Source organism: Convolutriloba macropyga, chromosome 3, assembly GCF_964194025.1.
Source record: "Convolutriloba macropyga chromosome 3, txConMacr16.3, whole genome shotgun sequence".
Classification (NCBI taxonomy): domain Eukaryota; kingdom Metazoa; phylum Xenacoelomorpha; order Acoela; family Convolutidae; genus Convolutriloba; species Convolutriloba macropyga.
Window position 1 is genome coordinate 14,220,858 of NC_134470.1, and position 17,297 is coordinate 14,238,154.

Below are 17,297 nucleotides of genomic sequence, written 5' to 3' on the forward strand. Positions count from 1 at the left end.
TCGAATTCCTGAAGAGTGAAGCTTTCACAGAGCGGTTTTCCTGTTTTTTGTAACAACTTACAGTGTATCAAATCTTTGGATTTGGAGGTTTCGTCAACGGGCACCTAGAGCTTTTGTTGAATTCGACACTTCCTTGTCATAAAATTGAGTGTTTTTTTTTAACCTTTTTTATATGTTTTGTTATCACTTAATATGAATAATTACTATTGGTTGCTCACAATATTTATATGAATCTATTCAGTTGTTTGAGTTCGTATCTAGTGGTTTTCTTGACGTTGATTCTATTTCTTCCGAAATTTTTCACGATTTTCGCGTGTAATGTGTTGAATTTTTATTGTCTGATCTTTTAATCTCATTAGGGACAGGTCTCAAAGGTTGCCAATAAAGATTTTTCATTACATTTAATTTTTTCAGTTCAAATCTAATGTTCTCTATGACCTTGATACTAATTGTTCTGAAGAATTGTTATCGAAGTTTTAAGTTCTGCGACTTCTGTTGTTCAGTTGTGTTTGATAACTTATTGTCAATAATGGCAGGTATCATCTGTGGATAAATATGGCTAATAAACTGCGTTAATTGGTTGTTCTTTTTTAATGCTCTCTGACTTATACGCTGTTCATTTTGTTATTGCTTTTTTGAGTTTTGCTACCATTTGTTGCACTTATAACTTATCACCTAATCTCATTAATGACATGTTTCATTGGGTGCTAATGACGAACAAGTAAATCTTTTTAGTATCTTGAGTATGTAGGAGAACCGTTCAATGATTTTAACAAATTGTTTTCAAAAATAAAAGGTCGTTTTTTAGTATTGTATGTTTCCTTTGTGGCCTCATTAATGCAATGTCAAAATTGACAATTCGCAATACTGACCTTATGTTGCGCCATAATTGTGGTCCTCTTATTGGTTCCAACTCTTAGCTAGCTTTTTCCTGATGACTGGGATGTGGTTTGTTTTTGAAACGTTTTTTTCGAGTTTTTAAATCTTGCCTTCTCTTTTTAGATAGTAGAATTGCTAAAAAGGTATATTTTGACCTAGCTCTCAAAATTTAGTATGGTTAAGATTTTTTATATGTAGTTATGAGGTTTACGTAATATGACGCCCAATGATTAACTGACTTTTGCCAATTTCTTTAGTTTTTGCTCTTTTGCTTTGTCTGCTTTAGTCACAAGGTTGTTGTATGTGTTCCCATTTTAAATGATTCCTAAGCAGTTTTGTTCTTTTTTGATCACATGGGGTTATACCCTTAGTTGACTGTCTGAGTTTGAGATTGCTATAAAAATGTTAATTTCAGCTCATAAGTTTGACTCGTGACTTACTTCACTCACTGTTATTGTTTGTAAGTTAACTCATTGAATTACGCAATGCAGTGAATACCGTCAATGTCAAAAGAGCAAAATTATAAGAAACGGGATTAACCGATAACACTGTTTGACACTTAGAATAATTCACTCAATTCCTATCTCTTCTTTCTTTTCTTTTTATTTGCTCTCTTCAAGCAATCCTTGCAAACATTTTGATGTTTCTTTTTGCAAATTTTTTGTTGAACCTTTGTCGATTTTCAAGTGAATTTTGCGCCCTTTACTTTTTGATATGCATGGTCTAAATTTCTCTCTCATTCTCGAATGTCCACCGCTGGACTCAAGTGGTGGCATTTCACTACTAGAAGGCAAATGAAAAAAAGCAAAAAAACTGGTGTACTTTTGCACTTTTTTTTAAGTATTTTTAGTGATATAGAATAATTTGAAGCCTTCTTACTGATTTTAGTTACTCTACACCCCCCGCACATGACCTAAGGAGACTGCAATAGATTCTAGCTGACCACTAGTCGTTAGAGAGAAATTCTTTGAACATAGGTCGGCTATGTTTTCTTGCAATCCCGATTTCGTCAAGCGAGTCGAGGACGGCTACTTTCCTACAATTTGACGGCTGTTCCGCCTGGTTTCTTTGCAGGTCAAAATCATAGCTAGAGGAAACATTAAAAAGTTTTAGTAACTGCTCCCGAAGGATGTTTGAATCAGATAATGTAAACGTGTGTCTTTTTTATGCAACATCTTTTGTGTGTTTTGCTTGAACGTTTTCTTGTACCTTTTTGATCTCATTTTTCACGCCTCACTTTTTGATTCTTTTCTGAGTGATTTACATTGGAAGCATTCCGAAATTAAGTCTGTTGCTTGAATAAAACGTATTTTGAGCGGTGGACATTCATAACCCGATAGTTTAGAGGGAAGTGTCCCCGACTCTTATCCGAGAGGTCGCGTCGCGGCGTTGAGCCGCTACCCAGTCGGAAATTTTTGCACCTTAAAATTTTTTAAGCTTTTACCGAAATGTTTGCCTCGGTAGGCGTTCGAGAGCAATTCGTCGGACGTTAGTCGGTTAATGTTCTCGTTTTTGCAGATGCAATTTTGTAAAAACATCTGACTATATAAGAGTTCGGTCAGCAATATTTTTCTGGTAATTAATTTAACTTTTGCAGGAAGCAAAACAAATTTGTCTTGCGTTTTACATACCTGAAGAAATGCAACTTAAGACAAATTTGTTTTGCTTCCTGCAAAAGTTAAATTAATTACCAGAAAAATATTGCTGACCGAACTCTTATATAGTCAGAGGTTTTTACAAAATTGCATCTGCAAAAACGAGAACATTAACCGACTAACGTCCGACGAATTGCTCTCGAACGCCTACCGAGGCAAACATTTTGATAAAAGCTTAAAAAATTTTAATGTGCAAAAATTTCCGACTGGGGAGCGGCTCAAAGCCGCGACGCGACCTCTTGGATAAGAGTCGGGGACATTTCCCTCTAAGCTATACGGGTTATGAATTTCCACCCCTCAAAATAGGTTCTATTCAAGCAACAGCCTTAATTTCGGAATGCTTCCAATGTAAATGCATTTCCAATGCATTTCTTCAGGTATGTAAAACGCAAGTTTATGAAATGGGTTTGAGCAGTTATTGCATGCAAAGAGGGTGCAGTTATTGCATAATACATGCATAGAGGGTTAATTATGTCGTTTGCTGGTTATTTTGTAAAGTCTACCGTGTTTCAACTGACGTTGGTTGTCAGTTATTCTGCAAACACTTTACTTGTTCTAAAACAAAGTTTGAAGAAGATCGAGTTTGAATTATATAATACAAGAGAAGGAAAACCGGGTCAAACTAATTGAGGAATTCGGTAAAATTTTGCAAGCTTCACATACGTGAAAATGTTATGTTTGCGACTGTTCAGATGACTACGGGGACACGTTGTATACAGACACGTACTTGGACTTGCCGAAAGGACTGAAGCGTCGTCACCATCTGTTCTCGAATCAGAAGTTATTGGAAGACGCTAAGCTTCATCGTGCGACAATGGAAAGTCCCTTCAAACGAATTTCACGCATTATCCCCAGTGGTGGACAGGAACGAACCAGTGGTAAAAGTAACATTTTGCTCTTAAACAAAATAAAGATTGTCGATCGAGAACATGCGGGTAAGAATATTGCAGGTTTTGAAGAATAATTTTTACTGGTATAAGATGAAGTTCTAGCCATTCTAATCAATTTTGACCATCAGGTGTTAAGTTATTAGCTGTCAGATATTGATGCTAAGATGAAATAGTCCGATAGTCATGTTATAGGGATGAGATTGCTGCCTTAATTTTTTTCTGATTCGGATAACGTAGAATATTTATGCAATTGGGTTTATCGAATGTCTTCCGTTTGATTGAGCAGATGAAATTTTCTAAGAAGCTTGTGTTTTCTCGAAGTATTTAAGGGACAGTTAACGAAATTGTTAATTGATCTCAAACAAAGTTTGTGGCAATTTTATGAGTCCTGTCGTCTTTTTTTCGTTTGAACAATTTTTGGTCTGACCCTTTCGAAATAAACAGGTACCGCCATTAAGTTCTTTTATAGTCTTTGGGTTAATCAGGCTCTGAGTATGCGAGTCACCGAAAGTGTTTTGGAGACATGAATTCATGGTGTGAATGGTGGTTCTTAGAATTTACTTAAATGTTTCCTCAACACCGCTTTCAAAATTATTAGCGAATTTTAAACTTTGCTGTATGCGTTGCTCATTTTTAATTGCTCTTGAACGAAGTTCATAGCAATTATTGCAAACATATGTGTCTTTTTATGCAAAATTTACGCTTGACAATTTTGACTTTTCGAGTGACTTTTACGCCCTTAACTTTTTGCTTTTCGCGTGAGCTAAAATTCTCTCTCAATCACAATTTCAAGCAACTGAACTCAATTGGCGGCAATTTAATTTTTAAAGTCAAATGAAAAGTGCGCCGAAACTGGTGCAATTTTTTCACTTTAAATGTTAATAGTTGTATATGTTAACCTCTAATGTGATCGTTTGAAGCCCACTATTGAACTTCTGGATCTATTCTGTTTTGCCCCCCCCCCCCCCAGTGTTTTTTACGCCCCCCAATTCAATTACAAATTATATGTTGTTATATAGCCCGTTACTATGTAAGAAAATAGCACGTGCGACTGGGGGGGGGGGGGCGTAGAGAATATAAACTCACTAAGGTGTGGGGCCAAAACAGAATAGATCCTAATTCCCTCCCCCCCCCCCCCCCCTGAGTGAAGCAGGCTGTAATTGATTACAGCTCCCACTAGTCGTTCGAGAGCAATTCTTCCGACGTTTAGTCTGATATATTTTGTCTTCTGAATTAGTCTTATTAAGTGCAATTCTCATCGGTTGCTAATGAGGCATAATTAATCGAATTAATAATTCTAGGGGCTAGTGGCTTTTCACTCGATTTGACACTTTCTTTTCAAAAAGTATTTGCGAACTTATGACTTCTGCCTCTGTCGCCATTGACACACCAATAAATATAAGTCGCTTGAATTCGTGTCAGTGGCTTTCAAGACTCAATTTTTTTGAAAAAAAATTGTATGATTTTTGGTTTCTACCCACGTTTTTCTTTCTTTTGGTCTTTTCGTTTATTCTCGATTATAACAGTTCTTATTGGCATTAGATCTGTTTATATAGCGGAGTAATTTTGATCATTTTATCGGCTCTTGTGTTTGCTATTTTTTATTACTTAGATGCCAATTTTTTTGATCATTTTTTTATTTTTCAATTATCTTATTTGGTTTTCTTTGTCCTTTTTTCACCTGATGGAACTAAAAAGATGTTTCTTGACTTTAATTTTTTTGTTTTTGTTTTTTCGCCTTCTTTTTCTTAGTCTCGCGTTGATTTGGGAAATGTTTTTGGATGGCAGTTGATAGCTATTTTGCGAGAATAATCATGGTCGGATATCTTGCGAGAATAATCATGGTCGGATATTTTGCGAGAATAATCATGTTCGGATAATCAATGGAATTGGTAAGATTTTTATTTTTGGTCAATGTTTTTCATTGTTTACCGAGAAGCCGGCTAATTCTGTCTGAATACGCTTATTACCTATAGTTAACTAGATCATCTTATTGTTTCTGATGCTTTTGTCATTACTAGCCTTCGGAAGGAAACATATTTTTTAATAATTGGTTTAGTTTTAACTTTGAATCACGTTTTTCTTATTACATAAGGCATGGTTTTCACTGTTGACTTCCGAATAACTTCGCTCACTGTTTCAAGTAAATGGAATTGAATATATTGACTTAGTGAATTCAATTATGAATGTTCCTGACAGTTTACGGCTTATTGGTATTATTTAGTCCAAACACTTTGTATAAGCAAGACATCGCACATAATATATCACACATCGCATGTACAATATCACATCAAACAAATATATTGCAAGAATCTTTTGTTTTGATTGGCCTACGAGGGAATGCTAGCCGTGAATTTGTAGGAGTTCTCATGCACGCAGAGCGTACCCCTGTCCTGTGCATCCCATTGTGTTCCACGTCTGGTATTAGTTTGCTGTTGCCTTGTATTTCTCTTCTCAATCTGCAGATGTTGTCTATCACTCTTGCACCTCCGTCTTAGAACATCACAAAACCTGGCTCCCTGATCACAAGAGCCGTTTTGGTGACTGGTTCGATGAGTGTTGTAGCCATGCTTCTCCAGAAGGCCTTTGGTCAGGTCCACACATTTGTCATGCCTCTTGATTCTTGCACCCCAGCTTGGAAATACTTGAATGTGCCCAAAGGTTTCTCGTCTCTCCCACAAGCGTCACATGATGGGTCCTGTCCACTGTGTCACCTGTGCATTCTGGTCTTTGTTGTCATAAGGTTGGCTGATATTCGTAACTGCGGTGAAGGTGGAGCCTGTCATGAAGTGTGCCGGTGATCAAGATCTCATGGCCCCCATACTGTCCGGAGTCTGTCCATTTACTGTTGTCCCTGTACCCGAGTCGCAGTTCCTTCAAGCTGTGGGTAGTCACACCGTCGATGCAAAGCCTTGCTTTCTTCATGGCTTCCTTCAGTCTCGCGAAGAACCCTGCCTGCCATCTCATGGACACCATTGGGAACCTCTTGAGTAAGACGGGTATGCCATCTCCTTGGGGGTGTCTTTTGGACAAACGATGAGTACCAACTATTGACAGAGACCCGGGATAAATTACGTCTTCAGAATTCAGATGCTCTGCTGTGGTTTGCATGGTGCCTTTTTCAGATAGTCAAGCTTTTTAAGCTTCTGGATGCAGGTTACCGTTGTGCCGCCTGGCCACGCTACTTGGCCCAGCTACTTGGAGGAGGACCTTGCTGTCATTATAGGGATGCTACCTGCCTTGTTGTAGAACCTGATGTTCACTACGATCTCTTGGCCACGCCAAGGGTCGGGCACTTGACCAAGGGTCCGCGAGTCCACACCAATGGTAGGAACACCCTGGGGAGCGCCCGCTGTTGTGACCCCTTCACCTTGTGAATGAACACTGTGCATCTAGCTAGGAGCCATTCTGGTAGATGTTTTGCCGGTAGCCAAAGGTTCAAGTCAGGAGACCACCCTTTTTAAAGGGAATACCCGCCAGTGTCTTTTTGCTGATTCTGGCTGGTACAGTGGCCCTTCATCATGGTCTTCAGTTGTCTTCACTTCCTGGATGTTATTGGAGTTAACAGCCTTTCACCTTGTCATTGGTGTGGCTGTCGCACAGAGCTGCAGTTCGCGAGTAATTCTGGCGGGATATTGGCCCTTATTGCTGTTTTTAACTAAATCCTTAGTAGCGTTTGTATAATAATAATAAAAAAGATACAATAGTGTGACTGCCTATCCACAATTTGCTTGTGGTGCGGTAACTTTTCTGCATCTTCGCCATTGCAGGTGACACGCGGTTAGCTACCTCTACTAATCTTTCCCACAGGGCAATCACTTTTAGGTCCGTGGTGTTCTTACTGCAGTGGAAAATGTGATTAATTCATGCGGTGCTACTTCACATTTGGGACAGTGGTTATCAACAGTGGGACAGTGTAGCAAATCCTACTCAAGTAAGAGTTCAGCAGGGGGTAGCATCCAGTTCTAAGTTGTGCCAATCGGATACGCGCAATTCGTCCACTGCTGTCTTTGGTGGAGTTCTGCCTAGTTCCTTGCTGTATTTGTTCAACTGAGTGTGGACAGTTTTTCAGTGAAAGCTTTTGAGCGCATTTTTGTATTCTTTGCGATTTATTTGCTGTTTAATAGCCGCGTCCTCAATTCTAGGCGGCTATTATAGCGATCCTAATTTTTACAATTCAAAGAATTTGAATTGTATTGGTGCGCTGTGTTTTTTTTTTAAGATGTGTTCACACATTTTTCAATGACTTTGATCTTTCAAAACGGGATAAACAGGTAAAGCCCAGCGGGCATTAAGTTTCATTAGAGGCCCAAAGTGGGATTTAGTAGTCCTTCAAGTGCGTATAGTGGTGCAGCTGCTGGGATGGTCTTAATTTAAGGTTAAAAGGTCATTTTTAGGAGTTTTTCGGCTCAAAATGGTGCAATTTTTCATGTTTTTTGTGACTTTTTGAGATATTTGTTTGATTAGTCTTAAGTTGAAGTTTTTAAAAGCTGATGAAGGCCTTTTGCGAAACAAAATTGCTTGTTATGACCATTTTATGAGCTATATGTCGTGGTACTACAAACACAAACACACAAAATGATACTAATTTTTGCAATTTTTTTCAGGTTTTTTGAAAATTTCTGACATTTTTTGAGTTTTTTAGCCCTAGGTGTCATGAAACCTCCTCTAGGGTTTGATAAAGAATTTGATGATAGATTACTGCACAGTTTTTAGTGGTAATTGAAAGGTTTTCAACTTTTTGACATCATGAATTTTAGCATTTTTTAACAAAAGTTGCAAATTTTTCAATTTTTTTGACGTATTTACTGTCATCATTCAAGTTATTTGAGTCCCAGGGGCAAGAAAACCTCATTAGTGGTTTCATAATAAGGATTGAAAAATTTTTAGTTGCCATGGAATAGTTTTCAACTTTTGAATATCACAAATTTTAGCAAATTTTTTGAACAAATTTGCATTTTTTTTTCAGGTTTTTGAAAATTTTCATCATTTTTTTCAGTTTTTCCAGTTTCAGGGACGGGGCAATCTCCTTTTAGGTTTGTTAATAGGGCACTGCATAGTTTCTAGTAACAAGGGAATGCTTTTCATTTTTTAATGTCTCGAATTTTAGCATTTTTTGATAAGATCTTCAATTTTTTTTTAATGTTTCCTAAAGTTTTTGTCAGTTTTTGATACTCGTTCATTCTCATTTGCATGAAAACCAATTCCACGTTCTGATAAAAGGTTATTGCATAGTTTTTAGTTTCCATGGAGTTGTTTTCAACAATTTAACCTTTCGACTTTTAGAAACTTTTTGATAGAGTTTGCAATTTTTTTCAAGTTTTTAAAAACGTTTGTACTTTATTTATTTTTTCTTGCCTCAGTAGCCAGGTAACCGCATCCAGTTTTTGACAGTATGTTATTAAATAGTTGCTAGGGGGCAATTGAATGGCTTTCAACATTTTAATAGAACGAATTTCTATTTTTTGAAGTTTGAAATGTTTTCTAAAAGTTATTGCCTATCGACCTATGAGCCAATGAATTTTTTAAAGCTTGGAATTGGGTTACTGGATAGCCTCTAGAGACACAGAAATGTTTCTGAAGATATTTATATCACGATTTTCAGCAACATTTCAATAATTTGCAATTGATTTCGTTTTCTAAAATTTTTTGGTCATTTTCGAGTTAATCGATCTTCAAAGGCCAATGAATATTTTTCAGGTCTTGCAGATATAATACTGGACCGATTTCAAAAACAAAAATTGGTTTTGAACATATTTTTGTAATAGGTGTTTTTAAAGGGAAAAAATTTTGCCTTAGGTTTAAAAGCTTCGAGAGTTTTAGCAATGAGTTTGTTTTTGTTTAGTTTTGATTCTTTTAGTCTCTCAATTCATTGATGATTTTTGCGTTCTGGCTGGTATTGTTCAATTGATCTGCTGGTCAAGTAGAGGACGTCTGAGTTTGTCATTCAATTCTTTGAATTGTATTTCAGGACTTGTCCTGCTATGTTTTTTTACTTCGTCTAACAGATTTTTGTTTCGTCTTACCGTGACTTCTTGGAATTGTCTTTTTCAATGACTTACCGCACTCAAAAAAATGACTTCTGAGCTCACTTATGAAACTTCAAATTTTATGAACATTTTCTTATTTAAGGTCAATAGTGTGCATCTAAGTAGTGCCAAACATATGCCCTAATTCTTGAATATTAGAGTCTTGAGCTTTTGATTTTGAATATTACTTTTGGGATCTTTTCCGTTTGTGCCCCCCCCAAATATTGCAAGCGCATCTGGGGGGTGCAAATAATATGCGCCCACTAAGCTGAGGGGGCACAAACGGAAAAGATCCTAATTTTGAAAAGCCCTTTTAGGGCTTTCTCCTTTAGAGCTTATGTATGTCATAAAAATGACAGTCCGAAGCTAACCCAAAAAGTCCAGTGGTCTATTAAAGGACTGGTGGTCGATCTGTCTATTTTATTTCTATAGTTGTTTCAATTCATGTAACGCCACAAACGTTTCATGCAGTAGCAATGGCGAGTTCAATGCTTTTATCTAGTCCTTTCTTTTTGTGTCTCTTAGCTTTTTCATTTACTTTTAAGCATTCTCCCCCATTCCCGGCTTTCTCATTGTTCTTAGTATATTTCTTTTCTGTTTTTCATTTTTCTTGGGGTGTGGAGTGAATTGTTGGTTAAACTTGCGCAGTTTTTTGGATCATGGTGAGTAGTCTGCGTTCTGTCAAAGAATATGGCTGTTTGCAGGTGGTTTAGTGTTACTTGATGAAAGTCCTTTTACTGTGCTCCAGATTTTAGAGCAGTTACTTCTGTGACTAAGTGTTTGTAAAAACTCTTCACCATTTTTTGCACTTTTGACTTTGAATGAGTTTATTTCAATGTTTATTTCATGACATAATTGTGTATTCTGGGGTACCCAGGATATTTTCTCTGAATTTCATTTTTTTGAGAAAGCTTTATTACTTCGCTGTGTGAATTAGCAAACTCTGATTCAGTTATTCATTTTGGGATATGCATGCCAGCCTTGGCATTGACAGCTTTCCTTAAGGTAGTTTCCTCGTATTTGAATTTTTTGACCATTGTTTTTTTTCGGTTTTAGTTAAATGTTGTCCTTAAAGCTTGCCCAGTCAGTTTTGCAGAAGTTGATGAATGTTCTTTGTGGTTTTGTGGTTTTCTTTATGTGATGGCTTCGCAGGTGGTGGGTACAACTTTTGGTAAAGGGTCTGAACCTAATGCGTACTCTGAACCTGGTTCGCCATTCCTTGTTCCTTGCTATTCGTGATATGGCACGACTGATGTCTGGCTAGCTTTCACAAGAATCAGTTACTCTTGTGGTCGCTGAGAATTGAAAGATTAGAGAGGTCTATTTCACTTGCAATTTTGTTTTCTGTCTTCCGGTAGCTTTGAGTGCCAGAGAGGGCTATGAGCATTGAAATCCCCGACAATAATGCAGTCATCTAACTCAATTAGTTTACTGACTGAAGTCTTGTATGATAGCTAGTAAAGTTTGTTCGTAGGTTTTCACTAGTTTGATGTTATTGCTATCTTCGGTGAGTTTTATGGCTTGGACTTCTAGGTGTTAGTCAGAAGTCTTAAGTTTGATTTCCTGGAACTGAATTTGTCCTTCGCGATAAAAGCTAGGCCTCCACCTTTGTCTTTATTCTCTTGGACTATGCGGTAGCTAGGTGGGCTTATGAGGTTAGATTTTTCATTGAGGTTGGTCTCCTGGATGGCAGCTGTTTGGATGTTCTTCTGCATCCACTCAATGATGTCATAGTTTTTGTTTGAGACCATTACAATTCATTTGAAGGTTGTTGGGGTGTGTGTTGTTGTGAGCATATTGATTCCATTTGCTATGATGCGAAATAGCACATGCCCTTGGGGCTGGGGTTGGTCTGCACATCTATGGCCTTCGACTTGGTCTCTGTTCTGGTTCAGCTGCCTCTGACCTGTCTTAGCGCCTGCATCAGTGCTATAAACTTTTGGTTCTTCCTAAGGCCCTTGAACGAGTTCGCTGATCCGTGAGGGAAAAGTCCAAAGAGCTGCTCAATCGGTTGCTTCTAAAATGGGAGATGGCAAAGGGCATACACTACACATTAGAAGCAACAGAATGAGCTGCTCTTCAGACTCCTCCCTCACAAATCAACCCTAACCTTGCATTAGGTCTTCTGTTGCCTAACCATCCTGTCTTCTGGGCTCGATGCCACCTGCCTTCGGATCGTAATTACCTGAGTGCCTGCTTCTAGTGTGTAGGGAGAACCGACTATGTCCTTTAAAGGGTCCCGCGGCACAGATTGTGCAACATCTGTTGGGTGCTGTTGCTTGGCAACTTGAGGGTTCCAGATTCTGGTCCGTGGCCGCCTATACACCCGTGGATGTCGTTGTCTGTGATTCCCGTCTTGTGTGCTCCGATGCTGCTTAGACCAAGCTAACTCCTATGGGAGCCTGTGCGCAGTGTCATAGGTCAAAATTGAGGGCACGTCTCGATAACTACTGGTGCCCAAATTATCCAGTCCGGCGGAACCCGCAACATTTGTCTTTCGTGTTTAATTGCTCTCAAACGAAATTTGTAGTAATTATATTAGTCCTGTCGGTCTTTTTAATGAGATTTTTCGCTTGACCGATCTTTCGTCTGACGCAGTTGACTTTTCCGTGCAGCCAACCCCCCCCCCCCCCCGCTGCGCTCACCTTACCGTTCAATTAAACTAAAGCTGGCCTCACTTAACCATGTCTAGCTACTGTCGAAGCCAACTGCTCACCGGTCGTTTGAGAGCAATTCGCCCGACGCTAGTGGGTTATGTTTTTGTTATAGGACTACTGTACCGATGTACAGACTTTGGTTGACCATGGTCAACACAATTCACTGAGGAGCCTTTTTCGGATACTGCTCCGCAACTTGGTTTTTGGTGTTTCTCTTTCCACAGAGTTGTTAATTGCTCTCAAACGAAATCTGTGGCAATTATATTAGTCTTGTCTTCTTTTTGCATTTTTTCGCTGGACCGATTTTTCATCTGACCAACGGGATAAACAGGTGGCTGTTCTAAGTTCTCTTAAAGCCTTACGCCTTACCAGACTCCAAGAATGGGATTCACCAAAACTGTTTTGAGGAGACAGTTTCATGATAGGAAGGGCGGATCTTAATCTTTAAATTGGTCTTCCCACCCCCACTCCCTCCCCCAGTCTCTGATATTGCTCCGAAACCGTAGTTTTTGGTGGTTTTCCTTCCACATAGAGTATTTCTTGGTTGTACCCCAGAAAGGTGGTTTGGTGAGTGGTTTTCGTTCACTGAGAAAGCTGTAAAGTTTTCAGACTTTGACCATCTCTGGGACTATCAATGTTGTGCTTCAACCAAAACTGTTTTGAGGGAACAATTTCTTGGTGCGAAGGGCGGTTCTTACTCTTGAAAGTTTGACGACCCCCCCCCCCCCTCTCAATCACCCCTCCCCCCACCACTCACATCCCCAGTCCATCCTCCTCTACCTGACGCCCCCCCCCCCCCTCATAGCGTAACACCCCCCCCCCCCCCCCGTACTCCGCTCAGCTCCTCCGCCCCCAATACTACCATTTCTGAGCTTTGAGACCCAGCTGGGTACTACCGAAGCCAACCGCTTGCGGGTCGTTTGAGAACAATTCGCCTGACGTAAGTGGAATATGTTTTAGAGGTGGAAATGACCATCGAGTCTAAATTTTCTGTTTCAGTCTCAACGTAGGTCAGTGGGGCCAACGGTGGCTATTTTCTGGTAACCTGCCACCTTTATTTAGCAATTTAGTAGCACTCCAGTTTATGTAAGTGGGTTTCATGCATTTTTAATACAAATACATGACTTTGCAACTGAATAGACTGGTAAAACACGAGGGAAATAAGTTGAGATATTTACATGAGATCATCTAGTGAAATAAAGTGCAGTTGATCAGAGTAGGACTGGCAGGTTTTCAATCAAAATAGTTTCCACCCTCCGTGTGATGCCCATAATGATAGCACTCCTAAGCGCCAGTTGGCTACTACCGAAGCCAGCCATTCGTGGTCGTTTGAGAGCAATTCGCCCGATGTTAGTCATGACTAACGTCGGGGCGAATTGCTCTCAAACGACCACGAATGGTTGGATTAAGTAGTAGCCAGCTGGGCCTTAAAGATGCTAGCATTAGAGGCATCACACAGAGGGTTAAAACTGTTTTCCTTGAAACCTGGCAGTCATGCTGTGATCCCCTGCACTTTATTTGCCTAGATGATCTCATGTAAACTCATCTTAATTCCCTCGCGTTTTAGCAGTCTATTCAGTTGCAAAGTCATGTATTTGTATTAAAACTGCATGAAAATCACTTACATAAACTGGAGTGCTACTAAATTGCTAAACATAGCTGGCAGGTTGCCAGAAAATAACCCATAAATGGACCATAAAATGTTCCATCGGTGGGAAAAACATCGAAAACGTGCTGATCTGCCTAAGCTACCAATTTCATGTAAAATCTTGAAAATCATACCAAAGATTATTTCTTCTTACAAACCATAGGACTTCTTACAAACCATATCACGGTCATCCCAGGCAGTGATGTTCAATGTATGCGAATAATTGAAAAAGATGTGTAGTTTGTTTCTTGAAACCTTAGTTTACGCTTTATTTAATAGTGTAAAAGTCTTTGTATTTTATAGGTACCAACCAGACACCTTCAAGAGCAAATAGTGGTGAAGCACTTCATCACATGCAAAGCTATACCTCGCTTAGACATATGATCAATTCAAAGTTACACAAGAAAAGTTCTGGCGGTCTTCATGGGCTGACAGCTAGCAGCAGTGATCAAAGGTATTCTGCAACACGTCCGAGTTCAAAACAAGCTCGTTCAAAACGGCTCTCGGGAACCGATAACGTTGGCGAACAGGTAGAGCTGAGCGCTGTCATGTCGAAGGATCATAGCTCTGAGTCTAGCAGTGGAGGACTTCACATGAAGTATCCTAGAATCTCAAAGACTGATGTGCAAATAGAGATGGAAAATGGAGATATTGTAGTTTCTGAAAGCGATGAAGAGTGGAGTATAGCGGAGGAGGAGGAAGATCTCGATTCTGTCTCTTCTCTTTCGTCGAATCCAGCTGCTGTTGAATCGTATCTGCCTTGGAAAGAGTCCGTTGCAACGATGGATGAAGCTGCACGCTCTCAGAAAATCTTGATACCCCCGGGTCGCACGTCTTCCTTACGTGCTTGGGATCGTGAGCTGCCGAAGCGCGTTCGCCTGGCTTCGTCGCGGAGTTCGCGTTCAAAGCGAAAGAGATTGAAACAACCAGGCAGAGCTTTGAGTCGTCTCTACGGACTGCCTGACAGCAGATCGATAGAAACCTCCAAAGAGAGAAGTGCTGGTAGGTCTTCCAGTACAATGCCATCAACGAGAAGTTTCATGTCTTCCGCGAGACCTGAATCTAAAGTGACCTTCAACCCTTCCATCCAAGAATATCCAAGTGAGGAGTCAAAGAATTCCAGGATCACTCCATCGCAGGCTGAGAGCTCTGGCAATGAACTGAAGGTGCTCGTAGACGACCGGGAAACGAATATGAACAGCGAGGCTATTAATGTCGACTCAGGTGGTGCCAGCTCTAAACTATAGGCTGTAAAGGCAACAGCTTTTATGAGAAATATTAAATTCGTCAAACACTTGCGTTGCTCGTCATTGGGAAGTTGATTGCTGAATTATGTAAAACTTTGTTCATATCATTTCAAAACTTGAAATATCGAATACTTAAAGTAAATGTTAATGGATAACTTATATTAGCCTCTTGTGTGCTAATTAATTGAAATCGATATCTGTTGAACGCGTTTTAATAGCTTTCCAACAAGGTTCTAGCAGTGTTACCTGTTTAATTGCTCCCGAACCAACTGTGAAGCAATTATTGTAAGCGTCTTGGTCTTTTTTATGCAAAATGTTTGCTTGATCATTTTGACTTTCGGAGTGACTTTTGCGAGCTTGACTTTTTTGGTATGCGTGATCTAAATTTCTCTTATTCACAAGTGTCCGCAGCTGAACTCAAGTCGTTATCATGCCCGAGTTTTTGCACACAAATATTTCTAAGCTACACCCCTAAATTAAATTGCCCCGCCTGTCTGTCGAGAGCAATTAATCCGACGCTAGTCGGTTTATGTTTTTTTACGAAATACCATTGTGTGAAGAAATAAGATTCGAATCCACACAGCTGCTTAATGTGGTTAGAAATAGATCTTTCGTCTGAGAGGAATTTTCTTGACGTCAGTTTGCCATAATGGTGTTGTTTTCATGCCCTAACCCTAACCGTGTTCCGGAAATTTCACGTTTATCTTGAACGTGACGTTCTTAAAAATACAAATTTTTCTGTGGGTGTTTATTTAAATCCTCTCACAAATTTATATGAATTAGGACAATATTCACTTTATCAATTGCTCTCAAACGAAGCATTATTTTATATTAATCATTTATATTTTCTGGAAAAGTTGTCATCAAAAATTATAGGTATCTTCGATTATACAAGTTTGATTGAAAATAGAAAATTTCCTTATAAAGTAATCAGAAGATAGAAACTGAAAAAGAAAACGCTTCTACCTTTCACTGCCTCTGTTTCTTCGTATCAATAAATTTATGCTTTTAATTGCTCTGAAACATAGTTTGTAGCAATTATATTTGTCCTGTGGTCTTTTGCTATGCGATTTTTCGCTTGACCGATTTTTTGTCTGACCCTCTTAACTTTTCGTCCTCAAAAACGTGATGAACAGGTAAAGCCCGGAGAGCATCAATGGCTGTTAGAGTCCCTAATGGTATTCAGAATTTCCTAGCGGAAATTATGTTTCTAGTAGCTGATGTGAAATTTTCATCTATTTGGAATGAATTGTATAATTTTTGCTGAAAATTGATCGAAATAAATCAAATTTTGAAATTTCCTGGCGATTTTTGTGTGCTTTTTTTTACTTTGTTGTTCGGTTGTTGTTTTGAATTTATTATTATAGCTGCGAAGCTGTAAGCTGAGCGAAGCTATATTGCGGTGCTCTGGGTTTTTTTTGTTTCGTCTGACGCTCTTTTTTCGTTTTACATTTGTTCACACAGCAAAGCTGAAAAAGTCAAATTTTCTGAATGACTTCTTCCTCTCACTAACGGCATTTGCGCGCGTGACGTCATTTCTCACTCGCTTTAGCAAAAGTTTTTAGGTTATTTGCGTGATTAGATTTTGATCATACGTGACTTACCTCACTCAATAAAATGACTTTTGCACTTTAAAACTTAATTTTAGTTTGAATTTGTTCAAGGTCAAAGGAACTCATTTGTGCAGTAAAGGTCCTTAATAAGAGGCTTCTGCGGAATGAATTTTAACAAGCTTTATTAATTTATCCCTGAATGTTTTTTAGCTTAGTTTTTTGAGCGGCGTCGATTTTTTTTTCAATTTAGATCTGTATCTGTTTCTATCTCTTATATGGCATGCAGGTCTATTCTTTCGCAGCTATTCCGGCAATCTGCCGGCTATGTTATTGGTGGTTGCACCCTTTTTTTTACAAAGAGACACATTGAGCGTGGAGAAGACAGTACATCAATTTTGTTTCGAGAACAATTTAAGCGATGCTATAATTGTCAGAGAATTTGGTAGAAAATAAATGCAAAATAAATATATCATCCTTTGAATTTGCTTTATGCTTTTCCTTTATACAGTGTTTTTCTCGGTATCCATTACTTTTCTTGCTTTTCCTAATTTTAAGCAATTCATTGTTTTAACAGAAAAGTTCACAAGGCCTGCCGAGATTATTTGATTTGTAGTCGCAACGTGCGGAAATTTATAAAGAGTTCAGAGCACGTTTTGTTCTTGTTATTTATTTTTCATTTTTTGAATTGAGAAAGATAAAAACACTTGAAACAAATTTTCAAATTATAGAATATTCAAAT

General features: G+C 38.8%; 1 protein-coding gene across 1 annotated transcript in view; it reads left to right on the forward strand.

The window, feature by feature from the left end:
- LOC142335970 (putative Na(+)/H(+) antiporter nhx-9) overlaps positions 1–15,210 on the forward strand; it is a 47,008-nt gene extending 31,798 nt beyond the window's left edge. Inside the window, exons 5-6 of the mRNA XM_075384393.1 lie at positions 3,227–3,412; positions 14,062–15,210. Of these exons, the coding sequence (XP_075240508.1) occupies positions 3,227–3,412; positions 14,062–15,005 (1,130 nt within the window). The 3' untranslated portion in view covers positions 15,006–15,210. The remainder of the gene's footprint in view (positions 1–3,226; positions 3,413–14,061) is intronic.
- The last annotated feature ends 2,087 nt before the right edge of the window (positions 15,211–17,297 follow it).